This window comes from Filobasidium floriforme, assembly GCF_021052385.1.
Source record: "Filobasidium floriforme strain CBS 6241 chromosome Unknown HD553scaffold_23, whole genome shotgun sequence".
Classification (NCBI taxonomy): Eukaryota; Fungi; Basidiomycota; class Tremellomycetes; order Filobasidiales; family Filobasidiaceae; genus Filobasidium; species Filobasidium floriforme.
The window spans coordinates 1-24932 of NW_025763644.1; the positions used below are offsets into that span (position 1 = coordinate 1).

The window sequence follows — 24932 nt, forward strand, 5'->3', positions numbered from 1 at the left end:
GGCATTCAAGGACGCAGTCGTCGTACCCCTAGGATTCTCTACGGCTGCCATCGGGCTGTATTCGGACGACGACCTCAAGCTCGACATCCCCGTTGCCGCAAGCGGGACCTCGAAGCAGGAAACCGGGGACAAGGGAGCCTTGATCATCTGGGGAGCAGCGACATCCGTCGGATTGAACGGCGTCCAACTCGCCGCTCGTTCGGGTTACAAGGTCTACGCGACGGCTTCCCCTTCCAACTTTGACCTCATCCGATCCCTCGGTGCGGCCCAAGTCTTCGACTACTCCAGCTCCTCCATCATCGACGATCTCAAATCCGCTACCTCTGGCCAGCCCATCGTCGGAGCTTTAGACTGCGCAGGGAAAGCAGGATCGACGAGCTCGTTAGCCGAGATCTTGACTGCGTCCAAGTCCGAGCAACCGGGGACGAGGCTATTCATCTCCTCCGTCCTTCCCGTCAAAGAAACTCTCCCTGCCGGCGTCGAGTCGAACTTTATCAAGGGCGTAGCACTGCGATACGATGACGACAAGTCCAGAGCGCTCTGGGGAAGCTTCCTGCCCAAGTCTCTGGCCGATGGAAGCTATCGAGCTTTGCCGGAAGCGTTGGTCGTCGGACACGGACTGGACAAGGTGCAAGAGGCGATGGAACGGCAGAAGAGTGGGGTGAGGGCGCAGAAGGTGGTCGTAACAATGGGGGAGTAAGAGCAGGACATCGGTCAGAAAAGACATGGAGCCAGCAGGGAGAGTGCTGCAGATCTTAGGCATGTATCGGGCCGGACCCCAAGTTTCACTATCGCCGCGGAAGACAACAAGAGCGAACGCTCACGTTGTTGTACGGTGTTAGGGATCGATGATGGCATCACAATGTGCGACGTTCGAGCCGACAGGAGGTACAATTCCCAACATACACAACCCGTTATTTTCACAGCATCCTACGATCCGTATTCGTTTTTACAAAGGCAACTTCTCTCACCCGTCTCTGTCGCCGTCTTCCGATCTGCCGAACTAGAAGTAAGGATGGGGGCTGACGGTAGTGTTGTCGACGGTCGCAGCGGCCATGACGTCCCAATGCTCGACGATGCAAGATCCTTCGGTCCTGTAGACGTCGTAGACATTATAATTGGGTTGCCCCGTAGTGATCGCCTTGATGTGTATGACGGTGTATTCAGGACCGACCATAACACGGGCGATCTAGGTCCATGCGATGGCGTTAAACGTCAGTATCCTGACCCCCGTTCCTTCGGCTGGCTTGACTCACGTCAAACGAAGTAGTCGGACTGCTGAAGAGAGGCTCAAGTGCAGCGATCGCGGCGGCCCGACCATCCGCGATGTTGGGATTATGCTGGACGTAGTTCGTAGCGACGTATTTGTCGAACGCCGCCGTGACGTTCTTTGCCGTATAAAAGAGGTACGCAAAATCGTCCATCGCGCATTGCAGCTGCGCTTGAGAGAGGTGAGATCGGGTGGTCGATGGGCAGTCGAACTTGGTGACGTTACTGGTATAGATGCCGGGGATCGTCACGTTGCACGACCCGTCGTGGTGAGACGTCGGGGAAGCGAATGCGGGTGCAGCGCAAGCCAGAAGCGAGCAAACAAATTCCAAGATATGCTCGGCATTGCAGTTGAACTTTCTAGAGAGTTCTGATGCACGAGTGCAAGATCGGTGCTGAGATGATATTAGTGTGGATCTCCCTTGTTCGTAAAGGACGGGGGCGGTACATCACGAGTCAGATTGAGACGGTGTCGAATTACCCATCGACTCTTCGATCATCAAATATCGATATAGAAACGCTTGCCAATGTCGAATAGTAACCAGGCAGACACGTCGTGTCTCGGATCCGCAAACTCCGGATAGTATTCGTCACGGAAACCCAATGCCAGCAACGGCAACACCTGCAGGTATACGTTTCCGGAGCGTTCTATATTTGAACGCTTTGAAGTGGACTACGGCCTCGACATCTTGCGCAAACGAACGCCGAAAGTCAATCGATGTTGCGAAAAGCCAATGTTGCGAAAGTCGTGGGCGTATTCGGGGTATGTATGTTGTCACAAGCTACATTGAAGGGATAATCATTACGATGATACAGTTGATATCGCGAACTGTGTATCCATTCCCTGATACATCATCAGAGTTCGAGAGAGCGTTGCGTAATCAGCCCCGAAGATGTGTCGGGCATGACGAGTCCCTGCTCGATCTTCGCCTCAGCTTGCTTTTACGGATCAATATCAGGAAGACAACTTACCGTCCCCGAGCAGTGGTCGTTGGATTTCGTAGGAATGCAAGACAGGTACTTGCACCATTGGCAAGCGGCGTTTGGATCATCGGTATCTGCGAGGCCGGTGCGATGAGTATGCAAAGCGATCAGGATACGCAAGTAAGGCACTGACAGAAGTTCTTGATCGTCAAGACGAATCCAGCGATAACGAGAACAAGCGCAATCGCACGCAGTACCCAGACTATGACAGCCTTCCTCTTCGTCGGACTGGAAGACAACGTGTGCGAAGGCCCGATAAGCGGACAACGTCGAGGCGGACAGGGTACATGACGACCTGCTCACAGTATTGCCGGCATCAAGATCATCCCGCACAAAAGGCCCATCGCGTATCCCTGAAGTCGGAACGTGGTCAGCCGCAAAGATACCCTGTTGTCACGATGAGCTCGTCACTCACTCCAAGATGAGCCATTCCGTCGACGGCGAAAGGACTGCAGTCGAACGATCACATCAGTCTGATTAAGCAGGCGTGAAGTGGCGATTCCGCTCACATGTAACCTGAGGAAGCGAGCCAAGCACAGTCAGTATCAGGTAGTGTCGATACAGAATGACATCCACCTCGACTTACCGATGGCTATTCCGACGCCAAATTCCAAGAACAAGAAGAAAGCCTAAGTATTGCAATCAGTAAGCAGCCGCACATCCTGTCCACCAGGAAACCATGCTAACCTTCAGTCCGGGTCGATCCTCGTAACTCCAATGCAGAGCTAGGTCGACAACCATGACGGCACTGCAAGCGAACAAGGCTCCCGAAGCACCGGCGCTCGGGATGCCGGTACGAGAGAAACTTCCACCCAATCTAGGATCGGCATGCCAGAGGATGTCTCAACAGTTGAATTGATGTTACTTGACGTCCGGCAAGAGACACTCACATGAAACCGTAGATTCCGCCCGCAAAGTACGTGATCACGAAGGCGACCGTCCCTGTATCCTGCCTCGATCAGTAATCGAGATCCCCATTCCGGTTGTCCCGACGATACCCACCCATCTCTCTTTCCACTTGAGCTCCAATGGTGAGCTGAGCCAGCATGTTGAGCAGTAGGTGGACGATCCCCACGTGCAGAAAGATCGGGAGGATGAATCGGAACCACTCTGTAGAAAGCGATGCTATGTGAGAATGCGAGTTACCGACCAGATCATCTCGTGGCTTACTCACGATTCGGAGTCTCGTCGTCCTTGATGCCGCCGAACCCGCAGATCGAGCCGAGCGAGCAGGACGATTGGGGAGGGCTGCCATCGAAGCCCTAGTCAGCTTACGATTCTATGACAACAGTCTCAAGATACTCACTTGTTAGTATCGTTAAGGCAAGCCAATGGGAACGACGGTGGCTGCGAACGAAAACAGAACCACTCTCAGCTACAACCCCACGGAGATCCCTCAAAGGCAATGCTCACCAGATCCGGGACCCGTTTGATACATGGCACAAACCTCGCTCCGTCGCTGATCAGCACTCCCGAACTCGGTCCTATCTATGACGCCAAAGTCCGACAGGCAACACATGTCAGCAGAGGATTCGGTAGCCTGAATGAGGAGAACATCCCAGCAAACAAAGCGGATCCGAGCGGGACGTACCATATAGTTGAAATTCGGTTTGATGGCGATTGGCGTCCCCTGAGCATGGTTCTGACTGATCATCTCCCAGACCATCACCCCACACATCGCTGCGAGAAGATACAGTATCGTCGCGGCGGAAGAGTTCAGCTTTCTGCATATGCTTGATGACAACCTGTCCTCAGACGGATCGTCATCCGCTTGGACACCATCGAGACTGTCACAACTCACCCAAAGTCAACACCCAGCAGGCGTACGGCCATCTCTGCCTGCCCAACCCCCGTCGTTTATTCTCGATTTGTTGTTCGATAGGATATTTCCCTTGACCGATCCCCAGGAGCTGTTCGTACCACTTGGGCGATCCCGGGACCGAGTCATCGAGCCGCGAGTCGATCGAAGGTGGGTAAGACGAAGAGGTGGGATCGTGCTTGTGGTTGTGCGCATGAGCTGTAAGCGACGAGACAGGTCGTTGAGAAGGTATCAGTAAGGCTGATAACTGTCCCAGGTCAGGAACATCCGGCGAGCCACCTCCCATAGCCACTCACTTTCCAAGAACGGCGACCCAGCCGGAAAAGCCGCACCTCCAACCAAACTCTCTCCTTCTTCCTCTCCTCCATGCTTCTCCCCCTGCCGACCTCCGAAACCTCCCACGTTATTCTTCGAGCCAGACCCTGAACCAGAACCAGAACGATAGTACCCCCCTTCCTCGTCTACATACGACAACCCCGAGAGTCCTGCGGCCGAGACGGGACGACCAGCCTCCAAGCCCGAGTACGAATGACGTTCCTGTTGAGGCAGAGGAGGAAGAGCTTGAGAGCGAGCTTGAGCTCCGAATGGATAAGGACCCGGTGGATAGGCATAACCCGTTGCCGCCTTGTTGGTGGTGTAGGGCGATCGACCTTGCTCATCTTGTCCATCCTGATATCTGTAACCATATCCATATCCTTGTCCTTGTCCATAACCTCGAACATCGGACTGCGTGACATCTTCCCCCTCTTCATCCAACGGTCTTAACGTGCTCTTCTGCCTGCCTAGCCCCGCTTGTCCTATAGCGTCACCACTCAGTTCATCCCTACCCCGATCGTCTGCATCCGGCCCAAAATCGAAGTTGCTCGCACTATCGCTCGGAGCTAGCGACCGTGACCCGACGCTCTGGTTCCTCTTAGGACCCAATGCATATCCGTTGTAAGAAGAAGGTGCGGCTGCCGGTGTATAGATGTATGGATCGAGGTAGCCTGTGGTCGGTTCGTTTTCCGGGAAAGGAAGGGATGTACGGGAGGTACTTGTGTGCTTGGAACAGGTAAGATCAGAGTTGGAGGTCGGAACGGTGCTAACGGTGCGTATAGTCGGAGTCGATGTTGTGGTGGTCAGGGGGATGAACTCTGGTTGATCTGTAATTGCAACGTATAGGGATCGGGGGAGCGAGAGACGATGGCCATCAGATTAGATTGTTCGCTTCGAGTAAGTATGAGTCCGGGAAGGGTGCTTGCTAACCTGAAGGTAAAGGACCTCCACGTTCCTCGGCCGTATGAGTTGACTGCCTGGTTTGATGACCAGCAGGTTCCGGGACGTCTGAAAGAGGTCGTGGTCCCGAGAGCGGCATCACTGATCGAACGAAGGTTCAGAGTTTGTTATCTCGTACTATTTCTCGTGAGGTGTGCTTCGTCGCACAGAATGGAGGTCGTTATCGTTGAAAGCTGACTGGCATCAAGAATCGAGAAAAGTAGATGATCAGGCTCTCAAAACTTTTTCGTTGGTTCTCGAGCCAGAGCAGTGATCGACTCTTGTGATGCCAAGCGAGACAGGCGGAGATTGATGATGACGGCCTGTCGCCTGTTGACGTCAAGATTCGAGTATTCCTTTCAATCTTCGAGTGGCAATGAACTGCGGCCGAAGACAGCACTGCGCACTGCTGAAGGCATCTCCTTGTCCTTGATCACATGGTTGTCTTTGGGTGGGATGATGCTCGTTGTCGTTCTTCGACAAATCTCGATCAAATTCTAATCTTTTCATCAATTCTCTTGGAATCGACAACAACAACAGCTAATCCTTCAATTCCTTCAACACCCTCTTTGTTTACAAAGTGCTAATCGATTGATGACATCACCGACTCAGCCGGACCTCCAAGTTACCTCCGAAAGTGGCATACAGCGCAGGGTTAGGATCGAATAAGGTAGAGAGAGGCGGGTAAAGGATGCACTTTTGTCTGTCTTACGACCCCGATATCGCTTGCTATTAGGTATATGACCGGCAAAAGGGTGAATAATTCGCTAGGCAGTGAGTGAGCTCCAATCTCGCAGGCCACGCGCTTACCGCACTTTCTGTAACGCCACTTCAATCGCAACAAGGCAAATTGGGAGATTTCCATCATGATCTATAAGCTATACAACGGTCTCGCAAAACGATAAACCTGAGCCAAAAGCGATCAAGGGCGCACATCATCACTGCCAAGTTCATCGCGATATGATGTGATCATCGTCACTTCAGTCGATGAGCGCGACAAAGGATCTGCTTTATGACGTACTTAGGCTCATGTCGACATGGTATCGTCATGCTGATACGGCGCCTATTCGCTATTTCAATCAGCGCAACAAAGGACGTCGTGTATGACGTGCTCGCCGCCAGTACACGAGTGGTTACTAAGTGTTTGTCAGGTGAAGCCTATATATACCGGACCGATTGGGGAGGGAATTCGCCTTGTATATCCCTTTCAACCAAACCATAAATCTTCAGCTCCTACCTTACAGCATCACAATTTCGCGAGACCTTTACCATGCCTGACTCTTCCCTTAACCCGAACGATCCCTCATCTGCTGAACAACCCGCTCAGTCTGACGTGTCGAGCCGCATAGAAGGCACCTTACCTCCAGGTTCATTCCTGAGTCCCAGCGGAGGTTCGGTCAACCCCTGTTCTCATGGCACGATCTTCAAATTCCCCGACGATCTGCACCGGTACCAAGATCCCTATTTGCGATCACTACAAGAACGATCTCCACTTTGGGGCCCAAAGTCTGCTGGCGGTACGGCCGAAACGCAAGCTCACAGAGAGGAACCGTCAGGTGGACCTGAGGTATCCATTGCTCCAACTTCCGCCAGCGTCTCCGCTCATACAGGTGAGTCGAGGTCGATCGAAAAGCGCGGCGAAATCTGACTTACTTACTGTGTTGGACGCAGACCTCCCGGCAGGCTCGGAGCTCCTTCAACCCTCGACTCGCCTTCCTGGTTCCCAGATAAACGGCTCTATGGTCACAGGTTGGTGCCCTTCTAGCGTTGTGGGACCCTCTGATTGACTTGCGCTTTGATTTCACATATATGACAGCCGGAACGGCGAGCGTTCCTGGGGAACTCTCGACTCGGCAAGGTGATAGCCTCACGACAGGCTCCATAGTCACCACAGCGCCTACTCAAGGTGAAGGATCTGCTGGCAGGACGACACGGAAGGCGGGGTCCAAATGGGTTAGGGAACATTCGAAGAACGGGCTTTGGGAGTGGACGTTCGTCCCGAAGCGCAAGGGAGACAAGACCAGTTATCCCACGGACTCAGATGCTCCCACTCTCCAGCGGCGGATTCGAAACCACGTACTCGTCCTGGATGGACAAGCCCCTAATTGGAGAGAAGGAGATTTGTCGATCTTCCTTAACCAGGTCACACGGATGGAAAAGGCTGCGAAGCTTGCGCGATCAGACGAGGTGAAAACGCAGGAAGATTTCGAGCTGATCTTCCTCGTTGACATGGGTCGGTGGGTCTACGACAAGCTGGACTGGCATCTAGAGCGGATGGCGCAACAGCGTGACAGCGAGAACGAGAGCCTGAATTGGCTTCGAGAAGTATCAATTCACTTCCTTGCCATCGCTAAAGCGGAATCCCAGCTGCTTCTCTCTACCGGTGGCCAAGAGGACTGGCGTCTCACTTCGATTGGCAAAGCGAAGGGGTTGTTGTCCGGCATGGCAGAGGAAAAGAGGGACCACTTTTGAGGCGATACGTTGTTCTGCGCGAGTTCTCTTGAGTTCATATTGCAATTGTCGCACCAGATTTTCAATGTTCCCAGCCATTGACTACAAAGCTTGTTCCACCTTTCAATTGCGTGCCCATCTGGCGGAATCATTTCATGCTCAACATATCATCGAACTCGTCTCTATTCAATACCACAGTCGATGACTCCGAAAAGCTGCACCAGGTCAGATGTCGAGAGGAGGTAGAGGAGGCCGACTTGTAACTCCTCCCGTTCACAGATGTAATCGTTTCATAGCCCCCCAAATGTACGGAAGTCTGCTGTCTCGAATAGCTCTTGTGATGTCCAGCACATATTCAGATCGTATGCAGATACAATCAATCCATTTCTCAAGTTCTCATTAACTCTTTCGAAAACGACAAGTAAGCATCAACAGTCCGTCCGTTTACAAAGTGCTGAGTAGGATTGATGACATCAACGTCCTCGACCTCCAACTGGCGAACTCAGTACTATGAGGGCGGCGAGAAAAGTAGGGGTCATAGAGGAGGGTAGCAAGGGTACAACTCTATCCGCTTCTGCCCCTTTACATCGGTCATCAAGATTACCGGGATAGGAGCGATCAATCCGCTGAACCGTGAGCCAAAACCACGCAGGTCACAGATCGCGCGCTTACTGCAACGCCACTCGTGTCGGAATAAAGCTGATCTGATCTATAAGCTACCAGCTATACGACGCTCTCGCAAGACGATGAGTCTTCGATTTGAGCATCGATCAGCGATCATCGACGGATAACGTCATGTGACATTTCAAGCACTGGTCGAATAACCGATGAGGAGACTTGATAACACCAAGATGAGCAGCACTCCAAGCGAGAAGCGTAACAAAGGATCTCGCGTATGGCGTACTGATGCCTCATGCCGAGATGATAACGCCATACCGATCGCCGATCCAGGACAACATGGGTGTTTCATTCAGCGCGACAAAGGATGTCGTCTAATCTATGACGTGACATCGCTCATCATATTCACGCAGCTATATGCTAGGCAGCGCCTATATATACCGGCCCCGATTGGGGAGGATTTGCCTGATACATCCTTCCCCTTGAAGCATCACACCGCAACAAATCCCTGCTTGACAGCTTCAGGAACTCGCAAACTTCTGACATGCCTGACCCTTCCCTGAATTCGCACAAGCAACCAAGCACTGATCGGAACTCAGGTTCTGATTCGAGTCAAGCCGCTGGCTCCCTGTCTCAAGCTCATTTGCAGGCTACACCTCTGCACCGGGGTCAGTGGATAAGCTACCGCCCTTTGATATAAGGACAGATCTTCTACTTCGACGCCAGCATCCGGTGGACCAGGAACTCACGGGAACGCCTGAGGACCACTGGGAGATCCTTGCAGATCGGTTGCGAAATCAGCCATTCGCTCGGATCCCGGGGGCATCTCCTCTGGTCAAATCGCAATCGTCTGTGCATCAAAGCCTTTCTACCATCGTTGAGTCGCGATGCGTCGATCAGCCGCCCTCCGAGCATCACATCGCACCTGACATGCTCACAGGTCAGTCCCTTCTCTGGTCGTGTCTGAACTGTCAATTGACCTGCGCTACGATTTGACATATACGGCAGGCGAAGAGGCAATATTCTCTGTAGAATCATGGACTCCCGACCAATCGAGTAAATCAAGCTCGAGCATTTTGACCGCTCAGCATGGTGAGCTGGTTCAAGATGTAACAAGGAGGGCACAGCGAAATTGGAAATATCGATATACGCCCGACGGGGTTTGGTGTTTTGTGCTGACCGAGAAGTCCGAGGAACTTGTAGGCAGTTTCGATCCGGAGGAGACTACCCATCGTTACTTGCAGAACCTGAGAGACGCCATAGATTCGTTGGATTCAGAAGGTCTCGCGTGGAGACATGAGGGTGCTGCGGAAAAGACGACTCTATCGGAGCTTGTTGATCTCCTCTCAGACACCAAGGATGCCTTCACCGTTGCAGGTTCGAATCAAAGCAGGAATCCTAAACAAGAAAAGATCCTCTTTCTCGGTGAAATGGGTCAGGGCGTGGTCAAGAAGTTGAAGTGGCATGTACTCCGGATCGCAGAAAATGCTGAGAGCCGGGCTCGATGCTTGGCTTGGCTTCATGAGGTTTCTCCGTGGATCGTAAATATCGCTGGTACAGAGGGATTGCAGAAAACCCATCGCTTGACTTCGATTAGCAGGATCAACAAGAATCATATCCCCAGTGCCGAGAGAGAGTATTGCTAACAAAAGATGTGTCGCGAGGATCCACTCCTACTTGAAGAATTGATTGTTCAATATGCTTCGACGTAGTAATATCTCTATGCATGTTTGTTAACGAGCAGTGTGCGGTAGCGCTCACATTCACCTGATGATCGGTATGAACGCTGTATTTGGTATTTTCACTGTCTTTAAGCCGCCGACTGTCCTCCATCGATCATCTGTACAGAACCGGTGATGAACTTGGATCGATCCGAGACCAAAAACGAGGCGAGATGGGCGACTTCCTCGGCTCCACCCAAACGCTGGATGGGGAGCGATCGGGCCATGGCATCCCTTTTTTCGGCGTCCACGGTAGATCGTAACATGGGGGTGTCGATCGGGCCCCTACGATGGATGACCGCGAGGCCAGAAAGAGACGAACCGAGACATATCGAACATGTTTATTAGCTTTGTGTCATCGACAACGCCTTTCAGTCGAAGTAAAAAAACGAACTCACGGGCATATAGCGTTCACCCGAATATCATGAGGCGCAGCGTCGATAGCGGCAGCTCTCATCAATCCTACAACAGCATGTTTGCTAGCCGTATAAGCCGCCAACTTGGCTCCTCCCTTTACCGAGCAGATCGACCCAGGACGACGATTGACCGGGACTCCAAAGAATCCCCCTTGACCTCGTCGCGAGCGCCGACCATCCACCTGAGTTGCGCACGGACGAGGTTGAGTGTCCCCCTCACGTTGACATCTTGCGCAAACGCCCAGTCGTCATCGGTCACGTTCCATATAGGTTCCTTCCCCGATTCCTTCGGATGCACGCCAGCGGCATTGACGGCCCCATCCAGCTTCCCAAACCTCCTCACGGTCTCCTCGACGCACGCATCCACCTCCTGTCTATCAACAATATCCAATACCCGCCCTAATACGTTCTCCCTGCTCGTCACCGTGCAGACCAACTCGATCGTCTCTTCGAGCAATTCAGACGACATGTCCGTCAGGGACACCTTGGCGCCGTCCTGAGCGAGGCGGATCGCACAGCTTCGTCCGATCCCGGATCCAGCGCCGGTGATGCTGATGACTTTTCCCGCCAGCAAGGGGGACGACATCTTGTGTGTAGAAGTGTGGGCGGGTGGGCGCTAAGGTATGGTTGCAGGCGGTCCCGGATACCGTCGCGTGTGTATGGGTGTGTGCGTGGGTATATGTGTGATACCGAAAGCCCTCTTCCCGACTATCTTGTTTCGTGATCTCCAATCCGGTCGCCCAACACCTACGTCGAAATTCCACTTCATTCGTTCCTATAAATATATACGATTCCCTCACATACGATACTGTATACTCCACCCGAATCCGAGCTCGGGCACCTCGAAACCTCCACCCAATCCAATCCAATCATAAACCAGAATTTCTCGGGTATGACACACACCATGCTAAACTCTGCCCAAGGCCACCCTCCGCAAGACCAGCCAGAACCGTCCTTGACCTCCACATCGGATCCTCCCTCCACCATTTTTAATCTGATGGTACGCCTAACTGAGACCAGACCTTGGGAGCCGTCCTCGCCCGACTCTTCCCCAGGATGATCATGATAACATGACAGATCCAGGGCGCGACCGAATGAATGGGTACGCAGGAAAGACAAGACCGTATTATACACTGCAGTAGCTTAGCTAACACCTTCTCTCTGCGAGGTTGACGTACCGAGCTGTGCGACAGCACGTAATCCATGAATTACATCTCGAGAATGTCGCCCGAACATATCAAGCCGCGCGCCTGTTCGCCGCGGGGAGACGGATTGAATCCCTTGTACGACCTCGGAACCTGGGAGAGTATCCCATCCAGGGGAGAAATCCGACACGGTCTGCGTGGTTTCCCTTTACATTTTGAAACGAGCATGCAAATCAAGTTGCAAGTTGAATGCTGTTCTGCCCGTTCGTTTCATCGATCGTCGAGGTCTTTCGAGAGCAGTTAGGCCGCCGGATCCGGTAAAGTTAACGGGGTCTGAAGTCGTTTGTTGGGTTGTTGTTGGTCCACATGACGAGGTCACGACCTCGAGTTCGATCTATTCAAAATCGCTCACCACTTCGCTTTGTGCCACTCTACCACACCAGAGCCATAGTAAGGATGATACCGAGAACCTCATAATAGTAATCACACCGAAAATTATAATCGAGAAACACCGGGATAGAAACATCGCTGGGCTGAAATCTTGGACCAACCTGGATAAAGCTCGAAACCTCGAAACCTTCAAACCATGTCGACCAGCTCCGACCCCCAGACACCCGGCCCCGAGCAGCCTAAACAGGAGACCACCACACCCGACAAGACATCCAAGAAGTCGAAGATGGACACCCTCTTATCAAAGCTCCCACCAAGCATGGTCCGCAACCTGAAAGACACCCGCAAATGGAAAAACTGGTTCAGGTCGATGGTGGTCATCTTCGTCTGCGTGATCTACTTGGTCGTACAGAACACGTTGGAGGTGCTCGGGCAGGCTGGGTTCTTTTCCCGTGAGTCGAGATTGGAGACGGGTTCGAGTTTTCGATCAGGGCGAACCGGGCTGAAATCGTATCGACTTTCTGCTTGTTCTGCTTTTGCTTTCGCTTTTCGCTTTTGCCTGACGACTAGTGATCGTGGCGATCATGATGCCACCCTCGATGCCATTCGCTACATTCTTCTTCGTAAGCTCCTACAAACCAACACCTCAACCCTTCTGACATTCACGCCTCCAACATATCACTAACCTTCAAAATGTTCCCCTTGTACCTTGCAGGCCATCCTCACCCTCGTCGTAGGCATGTGCCTAGGCTGGGCCTGGGGCGCAGCAGCAATGGCCTCCGCCCTCCGAGCCCGTTCTGCCACCCTCCTTGCCTCATCCTACACCCGGGCTCAATCACAACTCATCTCCGGAGTAGCCCCTGACAGCCAATTCCAGAAGTTCGTCTTCGAAGGGGTCTTCCTCGACGCCCGGTCCTCTGCTGTCTTCGGAGCTTTTTTTTTCGTTGGGATGTTCGCGTTGGCTGGGTTGAAGGCTGTTGCGCCCAAGTTGACGTTTTTGGCGATCTTTGGGATGATCGTGATGGTGAGTTCTCTCAGAGTTCACGGGTTCAGTTGGGGGTCGTTCCCCGTCTTCTTTCGTCGTCGCTGTCATCGTCGTCGTCGTCGGAGAAGAAACAGATGGCGATGAGGTGGAGGAGGTGGCAGAGGTGGATCGGCGGGTCGAGGTCCTGCATACTGACACTCAATCGACACCTTTCTGTTCTCAGATCGTCTTCTGTTCTTACGGCCCGTTGTTCCCCTCGGCGCAATATACTATCGCCACGCAGTTCTTGATCCCCACAGGTCAGTCGTCGATCGTGAATTGCAGCCGCTCCAGATCGTGAAGCTGATCTGCTAACGTTCCGATTGTGACAAACCCGTGACAACAGGCTTCTACGTAGCCACAGCCTTGGCGTCGATCATCCTCATCTTCCCTCAAACCGTCAACCACATGGTCACCGACGGCTACATCAAAGGCTTCCTCACCCCCGGCAACGGAGTGATCGCCCTCCAAACCCAAGTCCTGCAGACCGACCCAACCGACCCGAAAGCCTGGGAAGAACTCGCGGAAAAGGTCAAGGAGCTTCGTACGGCAGCTTCAGAGACGCTGGTTGGGCTCAACGGACAGATGGGCATGTTGGAGCTCGAAGTCAGCAGGGGGAGGATCAGCGCAAAGGATCTGAAGACATTGTTGGTCAAATCGCGTGCTCTGATCGGACGGATGGTCGGGGTGTCGAGTTTCCAAGTGCGTGTCAGCTAGAGTTGCCGGGGATCGTTGGATATTTGCTAACGAAATCGCACTGGACGACTTTATGCTCCTAGCTACTGGTCGCTCGGCAGCAGAAATCCGCCATCCCCTCCGGGACCGAGGGCAACCACGACGAAAAGGAACATCTCAATGGCGATTCCCGGCACCATCACGTTAGAGAACTCCGTTACCAAGAATTCATGAAACAAAAGGAAGCCGAACGGGGTCACCGTCTGAACGATCTCTTGCCCATACTAGATTCGAGCTCGGAACGACTCCGCCGGGCGTGTACGAGCGGGTTGGCAGACTTTACCGGGTTCCTGGATCATACCAATCGGACCCGATGGGCAAAGGGGAAAAAGGTCTACCCGGAGGGAGAGACGGCTCAGAGCGGACTTGACAAGAGGCAGGCCAACTTGAACGAGTTGCGGGACGCTCTCAAGGCGTATCGGCAGTCGGACCATTTGCAAGTCCTCGGCAAATTCAGTGACTTGTTCGACGAAGAGACGGGCGACTATCGGCGAGACCACCCGTCCTTGCATTCGATCGAGCGGGACCGACCGACCTTGTCGATGCGTCAACTCTTTCTCTGTTTCGTCTTTTCCACCAACCTGACCAGCTACGCCATGGCCCTCGCGGATTACTTAGAGACGGGTCTCGAGATCGAAGCCAGGTCGAACAAGAACCGGTTCCAATGGCCCACCGCTTTCAACAAGATCGGCAAGGTCGCGCTCAGTCGAGAGGGCGATAATGTGAACCCGGTCGAGCTGGGTAGCGATGACAGGGACGATCAGGGTCGGGAAGCCGACGAGTATTCGACGACGACGAGTGACGACGAGGACAGCTTGGAAAAGCCTTCCAGCAAGACGCAAAAGAAACAAGCACGAGCCGCCAAACGGGAGAAACTATATCGTCCCGACCTCGACGCATTGCCACCTCGTAATGGGTTGCAAAAGTTCATGCGTGAACTCTCCGTCGTACTGAAATGGTTTGGGTCACCTGAAGGACTGTTCGCCTTCAAGGCCGGGCTGGTCTCGGTCGCCCTGTGGATGCCAATGGTATTCGAGTCCTCGGTCTGGTTTGCTTATTCGAATCGGTAAGCGTCCGCTGTCTTGAATCTTATCTGAAGTCGGGGCGGAGACTGATCACAACCTGTTACCTGAACCTCTATCGCAGATCTCTATGGGCGCAGATCATGGCCGTGACGGGACTGGCAGTCTTTAGCGGTGACCTCGTCGTGGGCTTCCTCGTTCGCTTCACCGGTACCGTCTGCGGACTTGTACTGGGCATGCTAGCTTGGTACATCGGCAACGGTAACGGCAGCAACCCGTACGGCACGACAGCCGCGCTCATGGTGATGATCGCGCCCATTGTCTTCTGGCGACTGGCTGCAAAGCCTGCTACCATGGCTTTCCCCTTGATGATGGGCGTGACCGTGGCTTTGATCGTGGGATATTCCTGGGTCGATTCACATCTTCCGCTACTTGTCAACAGTGGGATCGGTGTCGACGTGGCTTGGAAGCGAGCGTAGGTTTTGGTTCCAATCGATTTCAATATGGCCCAGATGACTAACGATGGCTACCGATGTTCACACCAGATTATTGGTCTTGATCGGTTTCACCGCCGCCTTCATCATCAGCTTGTTCCCCAAACCGATCACGGCGCGCAAGATAGTCAGGCTACGAGCTGCCAAGATCATCGACGTTCTTGCCGAGCTATACGTGGACGAGCTGAAGGGATTCCTGTTGGAGGCGAAAGAATCGAACGAGCCGTGGAACGAGAGCAAGGTAGAAGAACGCGCGGGTCTGTATCGAAGCAGAGTTCTTGACGTTGTGGTGAGTCCAGCTCTAAGGTTTGCTCTGCCGATTGCGCGACTCACTTGGGCTGTTTATGCACGTATTCACCAGGGACGACTCGGCACAGTCGGGCCTCAATTGGCGTCGGCCCGTTTCGAGCCCAGCTTCCGCGGACCCTGGCCAAAACAACGTTACCACGATCTGTTTGGTATCATTCGGGAGTTGACCGGAGTACTAGCTCTATTGAGCAATGCGTGGACCAGGATCGAACCTCGGTACGCCAAGGCTATCACCGAGACCCCCTTCTTTGATCCACCAATGGTACGTCGACTTGTTGGGCATGAGCAACTGAGAGGCGCTGACGTTGAAAATCTCCTCTGCGTGCACAAAGGTTGCGGACACGCTCGCATTGTTTTCGCTAATCAGCAGTTCCTTGCGAGATGGACGGTCCATGCCTGTTTCTGTGCCGTTAATGGAGCGGATGGCGGGACTAAGTATACACACGGCGCAAGATCAGCTCGAGCTCTACCGAGTCAAGCTCAATTGGAAATCTCTTCAGGTAAGCGTACTCGCGTTCGTGGCAGTTGTTGGCAAGAACCACTTTTTCAACCCTCTTACATCATCCCGCTTCACAGAACGAGCAGACCGCGGTTTACGCCACGACAATCGTTGCGCTGAGTAACATGAGCGCTCTGCTCGATCGTCTGCACGACGTCGTGCGGCAACTCGTCGGGACGAGAGCCTTTGACCTGTTCGAGGAACACGCCGAAGCGAGGGCTGAGCGAGACATGGAGTTGTTTGGAAAAGCTTGAGAGCGTCTGTACAAGATAGAACCGTAACTGCGATGATACATTGGTTGTAAATCCAACGCAACGACAATGGAGCAGACAACACACTCTCTGCTCCTCCCGTTGGCACAATGTTTCGGATGACCTTCAAATCGGGCACCAGCTCTGTCGCCACCCCCAACCTGTCACGCGACGGAATCACCTATCGGCTGGCCATACTTGACTGGTCATCATTGTACTAGTCGTGGCTTTTCTTGTCCTCGGTAGCTTGATCGTCGTTGTCCTGGTTGATCACCACGTCTCCTAGCTTCCAACCATCGCTGATCGCAATCTCTTCGGCCAGTGCGAGCATTTCTAGGGAGATGTCTGTAGTCGGAAAGTCTGAGGATCGTCCGTCGATAGTTGCATAGCGTAAACGGTGACCTGCCCATCGTCCTTCGGCAAGGCCAGGTCCGTCGTACGAAAGTCCAATGCTTCCTACCCGCGTGTGATAAGTCACATTACATGCGAGAACGAAGCCCGCATCGATTTGGTAGTCATCGCTAGAAGGCGAAAGTACCGGCCTTTGATGTTCTGCAATGACGGACGGGTCCAAGTGTTCTCGGGTATCCAGGTTGATGATGCGGAAGGGTCTGAAGGCGCAGCTAAGCTCGACCCATCGAAAGTCGTTGCGACTACGCAAAACCCCAAGGAAGTCTTCTTTGAGCAAGTCTTCTTCGGGCTTGAACCAATAATCACGTACAACCTTTTCGCAATCACGCATCTCCTGCTCACATCGCTCAAACCTATTGTCCTCCTTCATCCGCCGAATGACCTCCCTCAAGTCCCTGCTCTGGCTGTCAGTGCTTCGACGCTTGATCTTTTGCGCAAGTTCATTGTATTCCATCCGGATAGGGAGTTGGACCAGCATACGCTGATTGATATCGAGATAACTCATATTCAGCAGGTCTCTCAATTCTCGCTCGCGGGATGCGTGTCTTGGTCCGCAAGTTACGTATAGGTGGGATTGGGATCCCGTTTCACCGGCTAGCGTGTCCGTGCGCTTTTTCCTGACCGAGTCGAATCCGTTGCCTTTGCCATTGATGCGACTTGGCTGCTCCTGATCTCGGAGCTCGGGCTCGGGAGGATCACGTTCCTCTAGCTCACCACGGGCCGCTTCAGGGTTTGCTTCGTCACTTCCCTTCTCGTCTTCCTCGTCGCTTTCCTCTCCCCCTTGCTCCTCACTTTCATCCCACTCTAAGTCCTTAATCGGGCATCCGATCTTCAAAAGCGACGACATGGCCGAGGCGATATCATCTTCTAAATCGGTACGTCCTCGGCGAATAGCTGCTTCGTGTATCTGCGTCCTGACGAGCTGCTTGGAGTACGCCCAGTCTTTTCCCGGTTTGGTGTAATCGCCCACAAGGACGATGCGCTTGCCACTCCACTCCCGCTCGAGAGGACATTTGGCTTCCATAGCCTTGCGCATGTTGCACCTGACCTGTGTCGTCACAGGAGTCAACAATCGCAGCATCGACATGCACGTCATCGCCACCGAAAGGAAGTCTTGGTAATAAGGATTGACGTGAGACATTATCTCCCATTTTATCTCGTCAGGCAGGCTCAAAAAGGCGCTGTCCTGCGAGTAATCTTCAAGCGTAATCCCGGCCTCGACACGCGCTTCCTCGATGAATCTAAGCGGGATAGCGAAGTCTGGGAAAGGATTATTCCAACCACGTAGGAGAGTGATGAGGTGCCAGCCGATGTCGTATATGATCTCTCCCAGCTTTCCCTGGCTTCCCGTATGGACCCGGTCAGTGAGATTGGCGAGATAGAAGTATTCTCCCATTATGATGTCTCTTCAAGGCAGTTAACGAGGTATAGTAGAGGTCTGTACAAAAGAAGGTGAGGGCTCGATGAGCAAAATTGTAGTGAATGGCCGACTGATTTTATAAGCTATAGGTCGTAGCTGATTCACCCGCTTGTCGTTCACAATCTGGAAAGATGATTCGACTCTCGGAGGCAACCTTAGAGCAGCCCTCCCAAATTAGAGGGTGTCATCGTGGCCTCTTCGAAGCGTATCACCATGAACGCACAAGGTTAATTGTTGGAAACAGCCTTGAAACGCCGCTTATGGGCTAGGGGCGGGGAGAGTCACAAATCTTCAGGATCAATGAGCGAGTCTGCGCGTTCTCTGGTGTTGCACCGGTCCTCCGACCCGCAGTTCAGATCGCTTCTGTTCCTCTGCGAGACAGACCCCGAGATACAGATAGCGTTTGCAACGGAACGCATAAGTTGAAAGATGCAACTGCTGCTTTATTGTAGAGTACAATGCACGCCTGCAATTGTCAAGAACGCGCGTTAGCTTAGTCGGACGAACCTGCTGGCGGTGAGACAACCAGGATATTGGGCACGATATGATGCGACGGCTAAAGGGGAAGTTAATCACTGCTTGATGGTGATTCGCTTTGTTACAGATTGACTGATGTTGAGATTATTTTGTGATGTTGAACCGCCATCAAGCGAAAGCGGCGCGACACGCAGTGTGATGGTTATTTCCAAGACCCGGTTCGCTGATATATCTCGAGCATGATATTGATAATAGGACCGACTTATGAGACACCTACAATCTAATCCTATCTCATCAACGATTCCAGATAGTGGGCATGCCCCAGACCTCCGAAAAGAAAAGAAAAGGTTCAGTTGCACGAGGAGGACAAAGGAAAGGGAATTGAGCCAAGGCGAGAGCGCGGGTACTGAAACCCGCCCTGCCGCCGCGTCAAACAACTATAGCATACTGCTTTTTCTTCCTGAGAAAAGGTCTCAATGACGAAGCCTGACTCATGGGTAAGCTAACTTCCGAGGACGATTGAACCGAGACAGGTTCTGTAGCACATGACGCGAGATACCTCGTCAGCGAAAATGACAAGTGCCAGTGCGCGCGATGGCTCACCCAGCGGCCCAGCGTCTAAATCGATTGTCTGCCATGTCTTGTTTGCTCAGATAGAGTCAATCGCACAACAAAAAAAGACGATATCCTCTCTGTGCACCCTTCTTTCTGTTCTGTATCCTATCTTGCAATGACAATCGCGACATTTAACTGCTATCAGAGGCTACACGTCTGGATAAGTACTGGCTTCCCTTGATGGCTGTGCTGACCATGTCTCTTGCCACTAGCTGGCTGTCTTCGACTGACTGGGCGGGCAGGACAGTCTTCTTGGGTACCCGGGCTGCAATACTCTGGGATGACAACAAAGGGGGATCGGGATGCCCCTGTCCCTCACGTAAGCATTGAGGGGGAAAAGGGGGTCCAGGAGATCGTGAAAGGAGGCCGGGGACAGGAGATGGCACCGGGGTGGCGGAATTTTCAACGTAGCGGGATGAAGATGAGTATATATGAACATTGCGAAACAGAGCTGACTTTTAATCTTGACAAGCTTGACGATGTCCGATCAACTGTATACCGTAAAACTTTCAAAATGCTTCCAGCGTCTTTTGTTGCCCTACTGCTGGTCGGAATGATGCCCGCTGCTTTGGCCCAGGATTGGAACATGCCGGTCGATGCACCAAACTCTGTCAATCCTATGAAGCGGGGTGATAGTCATTGGTTGTAAGTAACTGACGATCCTCTGTGGAGATTCATGTTCAACACTTAATTGAGGATGCCTTTCGCTTACACTGGGCACAACAGTCTCGGTCAGTCATATTCCGTGCTCTAAGCCATGAAACCTTCTGATATCTGAGAGGCTATAGGATATTCGCAAGAGAAGATGAAGGGAGACCTCTGGAGGCCTGATGGGCCCAGCTGGAAGGATGTTACGCAGTCAGTACACCTCAGACACGGCCACTGAGCTCGGCAATTCCGGCTTGCTTGACTCAAATTCCTGTATGCAATCCAGGGCAGCTAGAGGAGACTGCTGGTTAGTTGCTGTTGCTGCAAGTATAGCATATGTAGATGCCAACAAGATCAAAGAAATGATGATTGACAGACGTGTGAGTTATCATGGTGTGGTATGTTAGACTCTTACACTGATGTCATGACCAAGGTAGAACGACAAAAAGGTGGACGTCACATTGCATATATCTGAAACCGAAACCAAAGTTTACACAGTACGCAGGCCCAATGCTGTTGAGTCTGCAAATGACAAATATGGTGTAACAGATGGTGCACCGTTATATGATGGGTACAAGCTGCTCCCATCTTTGTCCAGGGCCAGCATTTACATTAGCTGATTTCATGTCCCACAGCACCGCTATGTGGCCAGCTGTGCTGGAACTAGCTATGATGGGTACGTTGTCATGATCTACTCCAATTCCATTTTGCTTATGCCTGTCTCCGTCATACAGAGTATGCCAAAGATCAACCTGCAAGTGGGATGGCCGCAGATCTCAATGGTGGTTTCCCCAACAAGGCATATGAAGCTATCTATGGCAAGACTAGCTTTATGGAGTGGATCCCAAACTTGACTGAAGAGCGGCTGGTGGAGCTACTAACAACCGGAAAGCCAACTGCTTTGACTCTATATTCAAAAGAAGTTCTGGGTTCAATGGCTAATCCAGCATATGACAACCAGTAAGTCATCCCACGCTCATGAGGCCTTGAACTCCGGCAAAGAGAGAACAGTGTGACTAACAGCTAGATGTTTCCGTACAGAGGATTGCCTGTACAACATGCCTACACTGTCATGTTTTATGACCCAGCAACGTTCGTGGCTCAACAGCTGCAAAATCTCTGCCTTGAGCTTGAAATTTGCAAGCTGAAAAGACTGCATTGTTCTTTTACCATCATACAGTAAGCTTGTTACGATAAGAAATCCATGGGCATCCATGTAAGTCTCTTGGAGTGATATCATCTTGCGGCTCGATACTGAAAGTTGTGTATTTGTATTTGAACAGTGGGAGTGGTGAGCTCTACAGCAAGGTTTCTTGCCTTGAAATCAAACTGATTGCTTACTTTTATGAAGATGATCGGGAAGGTCTTGTCGCCCAAAAGAATGGCCAATTTGAGCAAGTGATACAAGCTGCTAAGAGAGCTGATCTCCGCTGACCTTTGGTACACTTGCCCTGAGCAGCCTCAATTTAGAGAACTTCCGGAACACCTGGGGGGTGATCACAGGGATGTAATACCTCTCTCTCTGCAGAAGTTTCCTTGATCTCGCTCGTTGCAACTGTACATGACTGAGTAGAATAGAGCCTGTCATCTTCCATCCGCTCCTATTGCCAAAGTCACAGCCGCTCATGCCACTTGAGAACCTGCAGTCTGATGTTGACGGCTCGTCGGCTCTGGTTTCTTTATTCTGTACATGAGTAAATCTTGACACAGGTCGGTCCCTAGAGACACATGCAAAACATATCCACCCATCGAGAGAAAAAGGGTCGCAACTGCTCGTTCAAAGTGCACAGGGCTAAGGCTCCCTCGGCACATTGACGATAGATGGCTAAGCTGCGATATGGTCGACGCCTGGTCTTCCTCTTGATCGAAAGATACCGACAAGACCGACATCAAACAAGAGAAGAGGTGGCCAATTTGAACGCACAGCTACCAGCACCATTGCGGCGGAATGCGGTATGGCGGGCAATCGGCTGAGTGAACGAAAGCAAGCAACCGACGCCAGAGACATTCTTGTAGGGTTAGAGATGTTCGCCTATCAGAAGCGTAGTTGGGGAATAATTTCACCTTCCATCATCGTCATGCCAAAGTCGCTGGCCATGCCTGGATGACTCTTAGGCAGACGCGCTTCATTTGCAAAGCCGAAGCTCGCCGACCGTGATGGTATTATCCGCTGAGGCGGATCATGTTGTCTTCTAGATACGCGACACTGAAGCTCTGACTCGTCTCCACTCACTTCTAAACTGCTGTTTCACAAGAGAACTGGCTTGCTCGCACACCATAGTGTTAATCGTAATCCAGTCGCTTCCGCTTGGCGCGCGCCACTCTCCTTTTTGCTGAAACGCGAGACGATGGCTCTAGCCTGCGGGCTCATAGCTGCTTAATCTGTTACCATCTCTGCTCACGTCCTAACAGAGGCATGATCGCGGTCTGTTGTTATCACATCCTAGAATAGAGGGGATCATGATCGCATCATCGATTTTCGTATGGTTTGCTTAAGGTGCCCGATGGTACAGCATCGAAGAAAGACGGAATCATCCAGTATCACAATGAAAATATTCGCAGCGACTGCAACAAGCGCGACATATGGTATGATGGTTATCGTCGCAGCGCTATTGCCTGAGCCCATATATCATTAAGGAAGCTTGCGAGGTCGGGTATAGAACAAGCATGCTTCAGACCCGTTCGAAATTTGCGCTGATTACCTTGATCGGAAGAACAATGAAGGATTCTGGGCGAAACCTGTGTGCTTGACATGCGACACTTGCAGCACTACTCGCTGGTTCGACTTGCGTCCGATCAGATATTGCACTGATCGTATGTACTTCGCCAAGATCACCCCGATACTAATCGAATCATATCGCTGGACACGGTGACCATTGCAAGGCCCAAGCAACATGGCATCTGCGAACGCTGACCCGCACTGCCGACGAACATCCCGCGTTTATAGGTGTTTCAAAGGAGTCCCAGTGTTTCGGGAGCATGTTCCGGTTGTAAGGAGATCAAACACGGATCTTCTAGGGGTATTCAAAGGAGCGGATGATCCTAGAAGGGATCATTCGACCCTCATGGAGCGTTCACGATCGCTCATATAAGTCGCCACATCAAATACTCAAAGAACTCGAGCTGATCAGATAAAGGTTGCAACGGCCACCCATCATCAGATCTCTTATAGCATCAGGATGCTGTTCAAGTCGTTACACAGTCTCATTCTCATCGGCTTCCTGCCCATTGTATGGGCCCAGGATTGGAACATGCCGGTCGATGCGCCAAACCCTATGAAGCGTGGAGATCAATATTGGGGGCAAGTGATACGCCCTGATGAACTTACAGCGCTGCTCAAGTAGCTGACCTCAGTTTGATCCTAACGCTTCTGCACGTTAGCCAACGTCAGTCATAGATCAAGGGGGTGGTTATCGATCAACGAGCTTACACTTACCCCATTGGGTTGACAGAAGAATTGACCAAAGCCTCACAGGGGGATCTCTGGCGATCTGGAGGACCGAGTTGGAAAGACGTGACGCAGTGGGTTTCACTTATCTGATCACCTCGCTATTGTCTTGGAAGCTAGACAATATTGCATGTTCCATACTTCAGAGCGGCTAGAGGTGACTGCTGGTTGGTTGCTGTTGCTGCAAGTGTTGCCTATGTGGACCCAAATAAGATCAAAGAAATGATGGTAGATAGGAAAGTAAGGCACTCAACTGCAAGTCGGCGTTCAAGTGGTAACATAGCTGACTACTGGATTTGGGACTCTAAAAGTCAAAGAAGAAAGTAGATGTCACGTTGTATATCTCCGAGACTGAAACAAAGGTCTACACCGTAGAACGTCCAACAGCTGCGTCCTCCCAGAGCGACAAGTATGGGGTGACGGATGGTAATCCCTTCTTTGATGGGTACGCAATGAGCCCTTCGAACGGAGTAATTACCTATATATGAGCTGATCCAAGACCTTACAGCACGGCTATGTGGCCAGCCGTGCTAGAGCTAGCAATAATGGGTAAGTGAGCGATCATGGTGTCTTCCATACATGATATATGCTTATACCTAATCTTGCAACTCAGCCTATGCCAAAGATCAATCTGCAAGTGGGATCGCCACAGATCTTAATGGTGGTCTCCCCAACAAAGCATTTGAAGCCATCTACGGCAAGACTAGCTTTGTGGAGTGGATTCCAAGATTGACAGAAGAGCGATTGACAGAGTTACTGACAACTGGAAAGCCAACCGCCTTAACTTTGTACTCCAAGGAAGTTCTTGGTCAGTTGGCCAATCCAGCATATGACAACCAGTAAGTATCAAGCAGACTACGTCATGCTACAAGTTTTGCCGCAACACAAACAGCTTGACTAACCGCTAGACTTAAAGAGGACTGCCAGTACAGCATGCCTATACTGTCATGTTCTACAACCCAGACACGTGCGTGTCATGATTTCCACAAACTTCCTTCAAGTCCTGCGAGCTGATGAGATTTTATTGTTTCCTGCCACTACATAGCAAAACTGTTACTATAAGGAATCCCTGGGCTTCGATGTAAGTGAACAGCTGGCTGTATCACAACTTGGTCCATACTGACTTCAAAGGCGCAAATCAACAGTGGAACTAGTGAGTTTACAGCAGAATTCGATTCTTATGAACCCGGTTCTGATGCCATTGCCGTTACAGAGGACCGTGATGGTGTCGTCGCCCAGAAAAATGGACAGTTCGAGTAGGCTGAGACCAATCAACCAGGAGTGACGGGCACCCGCTGACCTGCTTGCTTGATCAGACTTGAGCTGGAGAATTTCAAAAATACCTGGGGGGTAATCACAGGCATTTGAATGTGTCATGTACCGTCTGAACGTTGTTCTGTACTGCCTTATTGGCCAATCGTAGTCCACTGAAGCCCCTCGATCGCCGCTCCGCTTGTAGCGCGCGCCTCTATCCATTCCCTGAAAGACGAGACGATGGTTCGATGGCTGCAT

At 51.9% G+C, this 24932-nt stretch overlaps 10 protein-coding genes across 10 annotated transcripts; 6 read left to right on the forward strand and 4 right to left on the reverse strand.

Annotated features, from left to right (window-relative positions):
- On the forward strand, nt 1–857 carry HD553DRAFT_123583 (uncharacterized protein; the record flags this gene model as incomplete). The annotated part of the gene is made up of 2 exons (XM_046176525.1): nt 1–759; nt 843–857. A coding segment is annotated over one exon (700 nt), but the record flags the coding sequence as incomplete, so codon positions are not given.
- Nucleotides 858–1003: 146 nt separating this feature from the next.
- Nucleotides 1004–1472, reverse strand: HD553DRAFT_276783 (uncharacterized protein; the record flags this gene model as incomplete). Its single annotated transcript, XM_046177970.1, has 2 exons — nt 1004–1189; nt 1257–1472. Coding segments are annotated over 2 exons (402 nt in total), but the record flags the coding sequence as incomplete, so codon positions are not given.
- Nucleotides 1473–2015: 543 nt separating this feature from the next.
- Nucleotides 2016–5822, reverse strand: HD553DRAFT_317778 (uncharacterized protein). Its single transcript, XM_046180794.1, has 16 exons — nt 5318–5822; nt 4369–5214; nt 4055–4270; nt 3845–3933; nt 3667–3741; nt 3560–3600; nt 3428–3501; nt 3256–3363; nt 3144–3195; nt 2941–3070; nt 2840–2882; nt 2763–2769; nt 2669–2702; nt 2557–2606; nt 2387–2481; nt 2016–2327 (listed from the first exon to the last, which is right to left on the reverse strand). The coding sequence occupies exons 1-16, from the start codon at nt 5424–5426 to the stop codon at nt 2212–2214; spliced, it is 2085 nt and encodes a 694-aa protein (XP_046033611.1). The 5' UTR covers nt 5427–5822; the 3' UTR covers nt 2016–2211.
- Nucleotides 5823–6596: 774 nt separating this feature from the next.
- HD553DRAFT_326187 (uncharacterized protein) lies at nt 6597–7798 on the forward strand (the record flags this gene model as incomplete). The annotated part of the gene is made up of 3 exons (XM_046181675.1): nt 6597–6936; nt 6998–7075; nt 7143–7798. 3 exons carry the CDS (start codon nt 6597–6599, stop codon nt 7796–7798), a joined length of 1074 nt encoding a protein of 357 aa, XP_046033612.1.
- Nucleotides 7799–8939: 1141 nt separating this feature from the next.
- Nucleotides 8940–9940, forward strand: HD553DRAFT_326188 (uncharacterized protein; the record flags this gene model as incomplete). The annotated part of the gene is made up of 5 exons (XM_046181676.1): nt 8940–9063; nt 9102–9335; nt 9404–9487; nt 9599–9854; nt 9922–9940. 5 exons carry the CDS (start codon nt 8940–8942, stop codon nt 9938–9940), a joined length of 717 nt encoding a protein of 238 aa, XP_046033613.1.
- A 211-nt stretch (nt 9941–10151) lies between these two features.
- HD553DRAFT_362402 (short-chain dehydrogenase) lies at nt 10152–11255 on the reverse strand. Its single transcript, XM_046183991.1, has 3 exons — nt 10728–11255; nt 10515–10689; nt 10152–10401 (listed from the first exon to the last, which is right to left on the reverse strand). Exons 1-3 carry the CDS (start codon nt 11116–11118, stop codon nt 10206–10208), a joined length of 762 nt encoding a protein of 253 aa, XP_046033614.1. The 5' UTR covers nt 11119–11255; the 3' UTR covers nt 10152–10205.
- Nucleotides 11256–12166: 911 nt separating this feature from the next.
- Nucleotides 12167–16511, forward strand: HD553DRAFT_123639 (uncharacterized protein). Its single transcript, XM_046176526.1, has 11 exons — nt 12167–12519; nt 12638–12690; nt 12783–13091; nt 13276–13351; nt 13438–13793; nt 13871–14892; nt 14973–15323; nt 15394–15631; nt 15704–15913; nt 15984–16151; nt 16228–16511. Exons 1-11 carry the CDS (start codon nt 12264–12266, stop codon nt 16402–16404), a joined length of 3216 nt encoding a protein of 1071 aa, XP_046033615.1. The 5' UTR covers nt 12167–12263; the 3' UTR covers nt 16405–16511.
- A 103-nt stretch (nt 16512–16614) lies between these two features.
- HD553DRAFT_362407 (uncharacterized protein) lies at nt 16615–18208 on the reverse strand (the record flags this gene model as incomplete). The annotated part of the gene is made up of 2 exons (XM_046183992.1): nt 16615–17054; nt 17123–18208. The coding sequence occupies 2 exons, from the start codon at nt 18206–18208 to the stop codon at nt 17025–17027; spliced, it is 1116 nt and encodes a 371-aa protein (XP_046033616.1). The 3' UTR covers nt 16615–17024.
- A 1532-nt stretch (nt 18209–19740) lies between these two features.
- On the forward strand, nt 19741–21406 carry HD553DRAFT_337043 (uncharacterized protein; the record flags this gene model as incomplete). The annotated part of the gene is made up of 9 exons (XM_046182258.1): nt 19741–19969; nt 20051–20055; nt 20259–20279; nt 20306–20352; nt 20410–20543; nt 20608–20648; nt 20707–20932; nt 21014–21151; nt 21256–21406. Exons 1-9 carry the CDS (start codon nt 19746–19748, stop codon nt 21404–21406), a joined length of 987 nt encoding a protein of 328 aa, XP_046033617.1. The 5' UTR covers nt 19741–19745.
- Nucleotides 21407–23151: 1745 nt separating this feature from the next.
- On the forward strand, nt 23152–24853 carry HD553DRAFT_337044 (uncharacterized protein; the record flags this gene model as incomplete). Its single annotated transcript, XM_046182259.1, has 9 exons — nt 23152–23277; nt 23354–23358; nt 23609–23660; nt 23732–23865; nt 23929–23969; nt 24034–24228; nt 24348–24387; nt 24466–24501; nt 24566–24853. The coding sequence occupies 9 exons, from the start codon at nt 23152–23154 to the stop codon at nt 24678–24680; spliced, it is 744 nt and encodes a 247-aa protein (XP_046033618.1). The 3' UTR covers nt 24681–24853.
- Nucleotides 24854–24932: the final 79 nt, after the last annotated feature.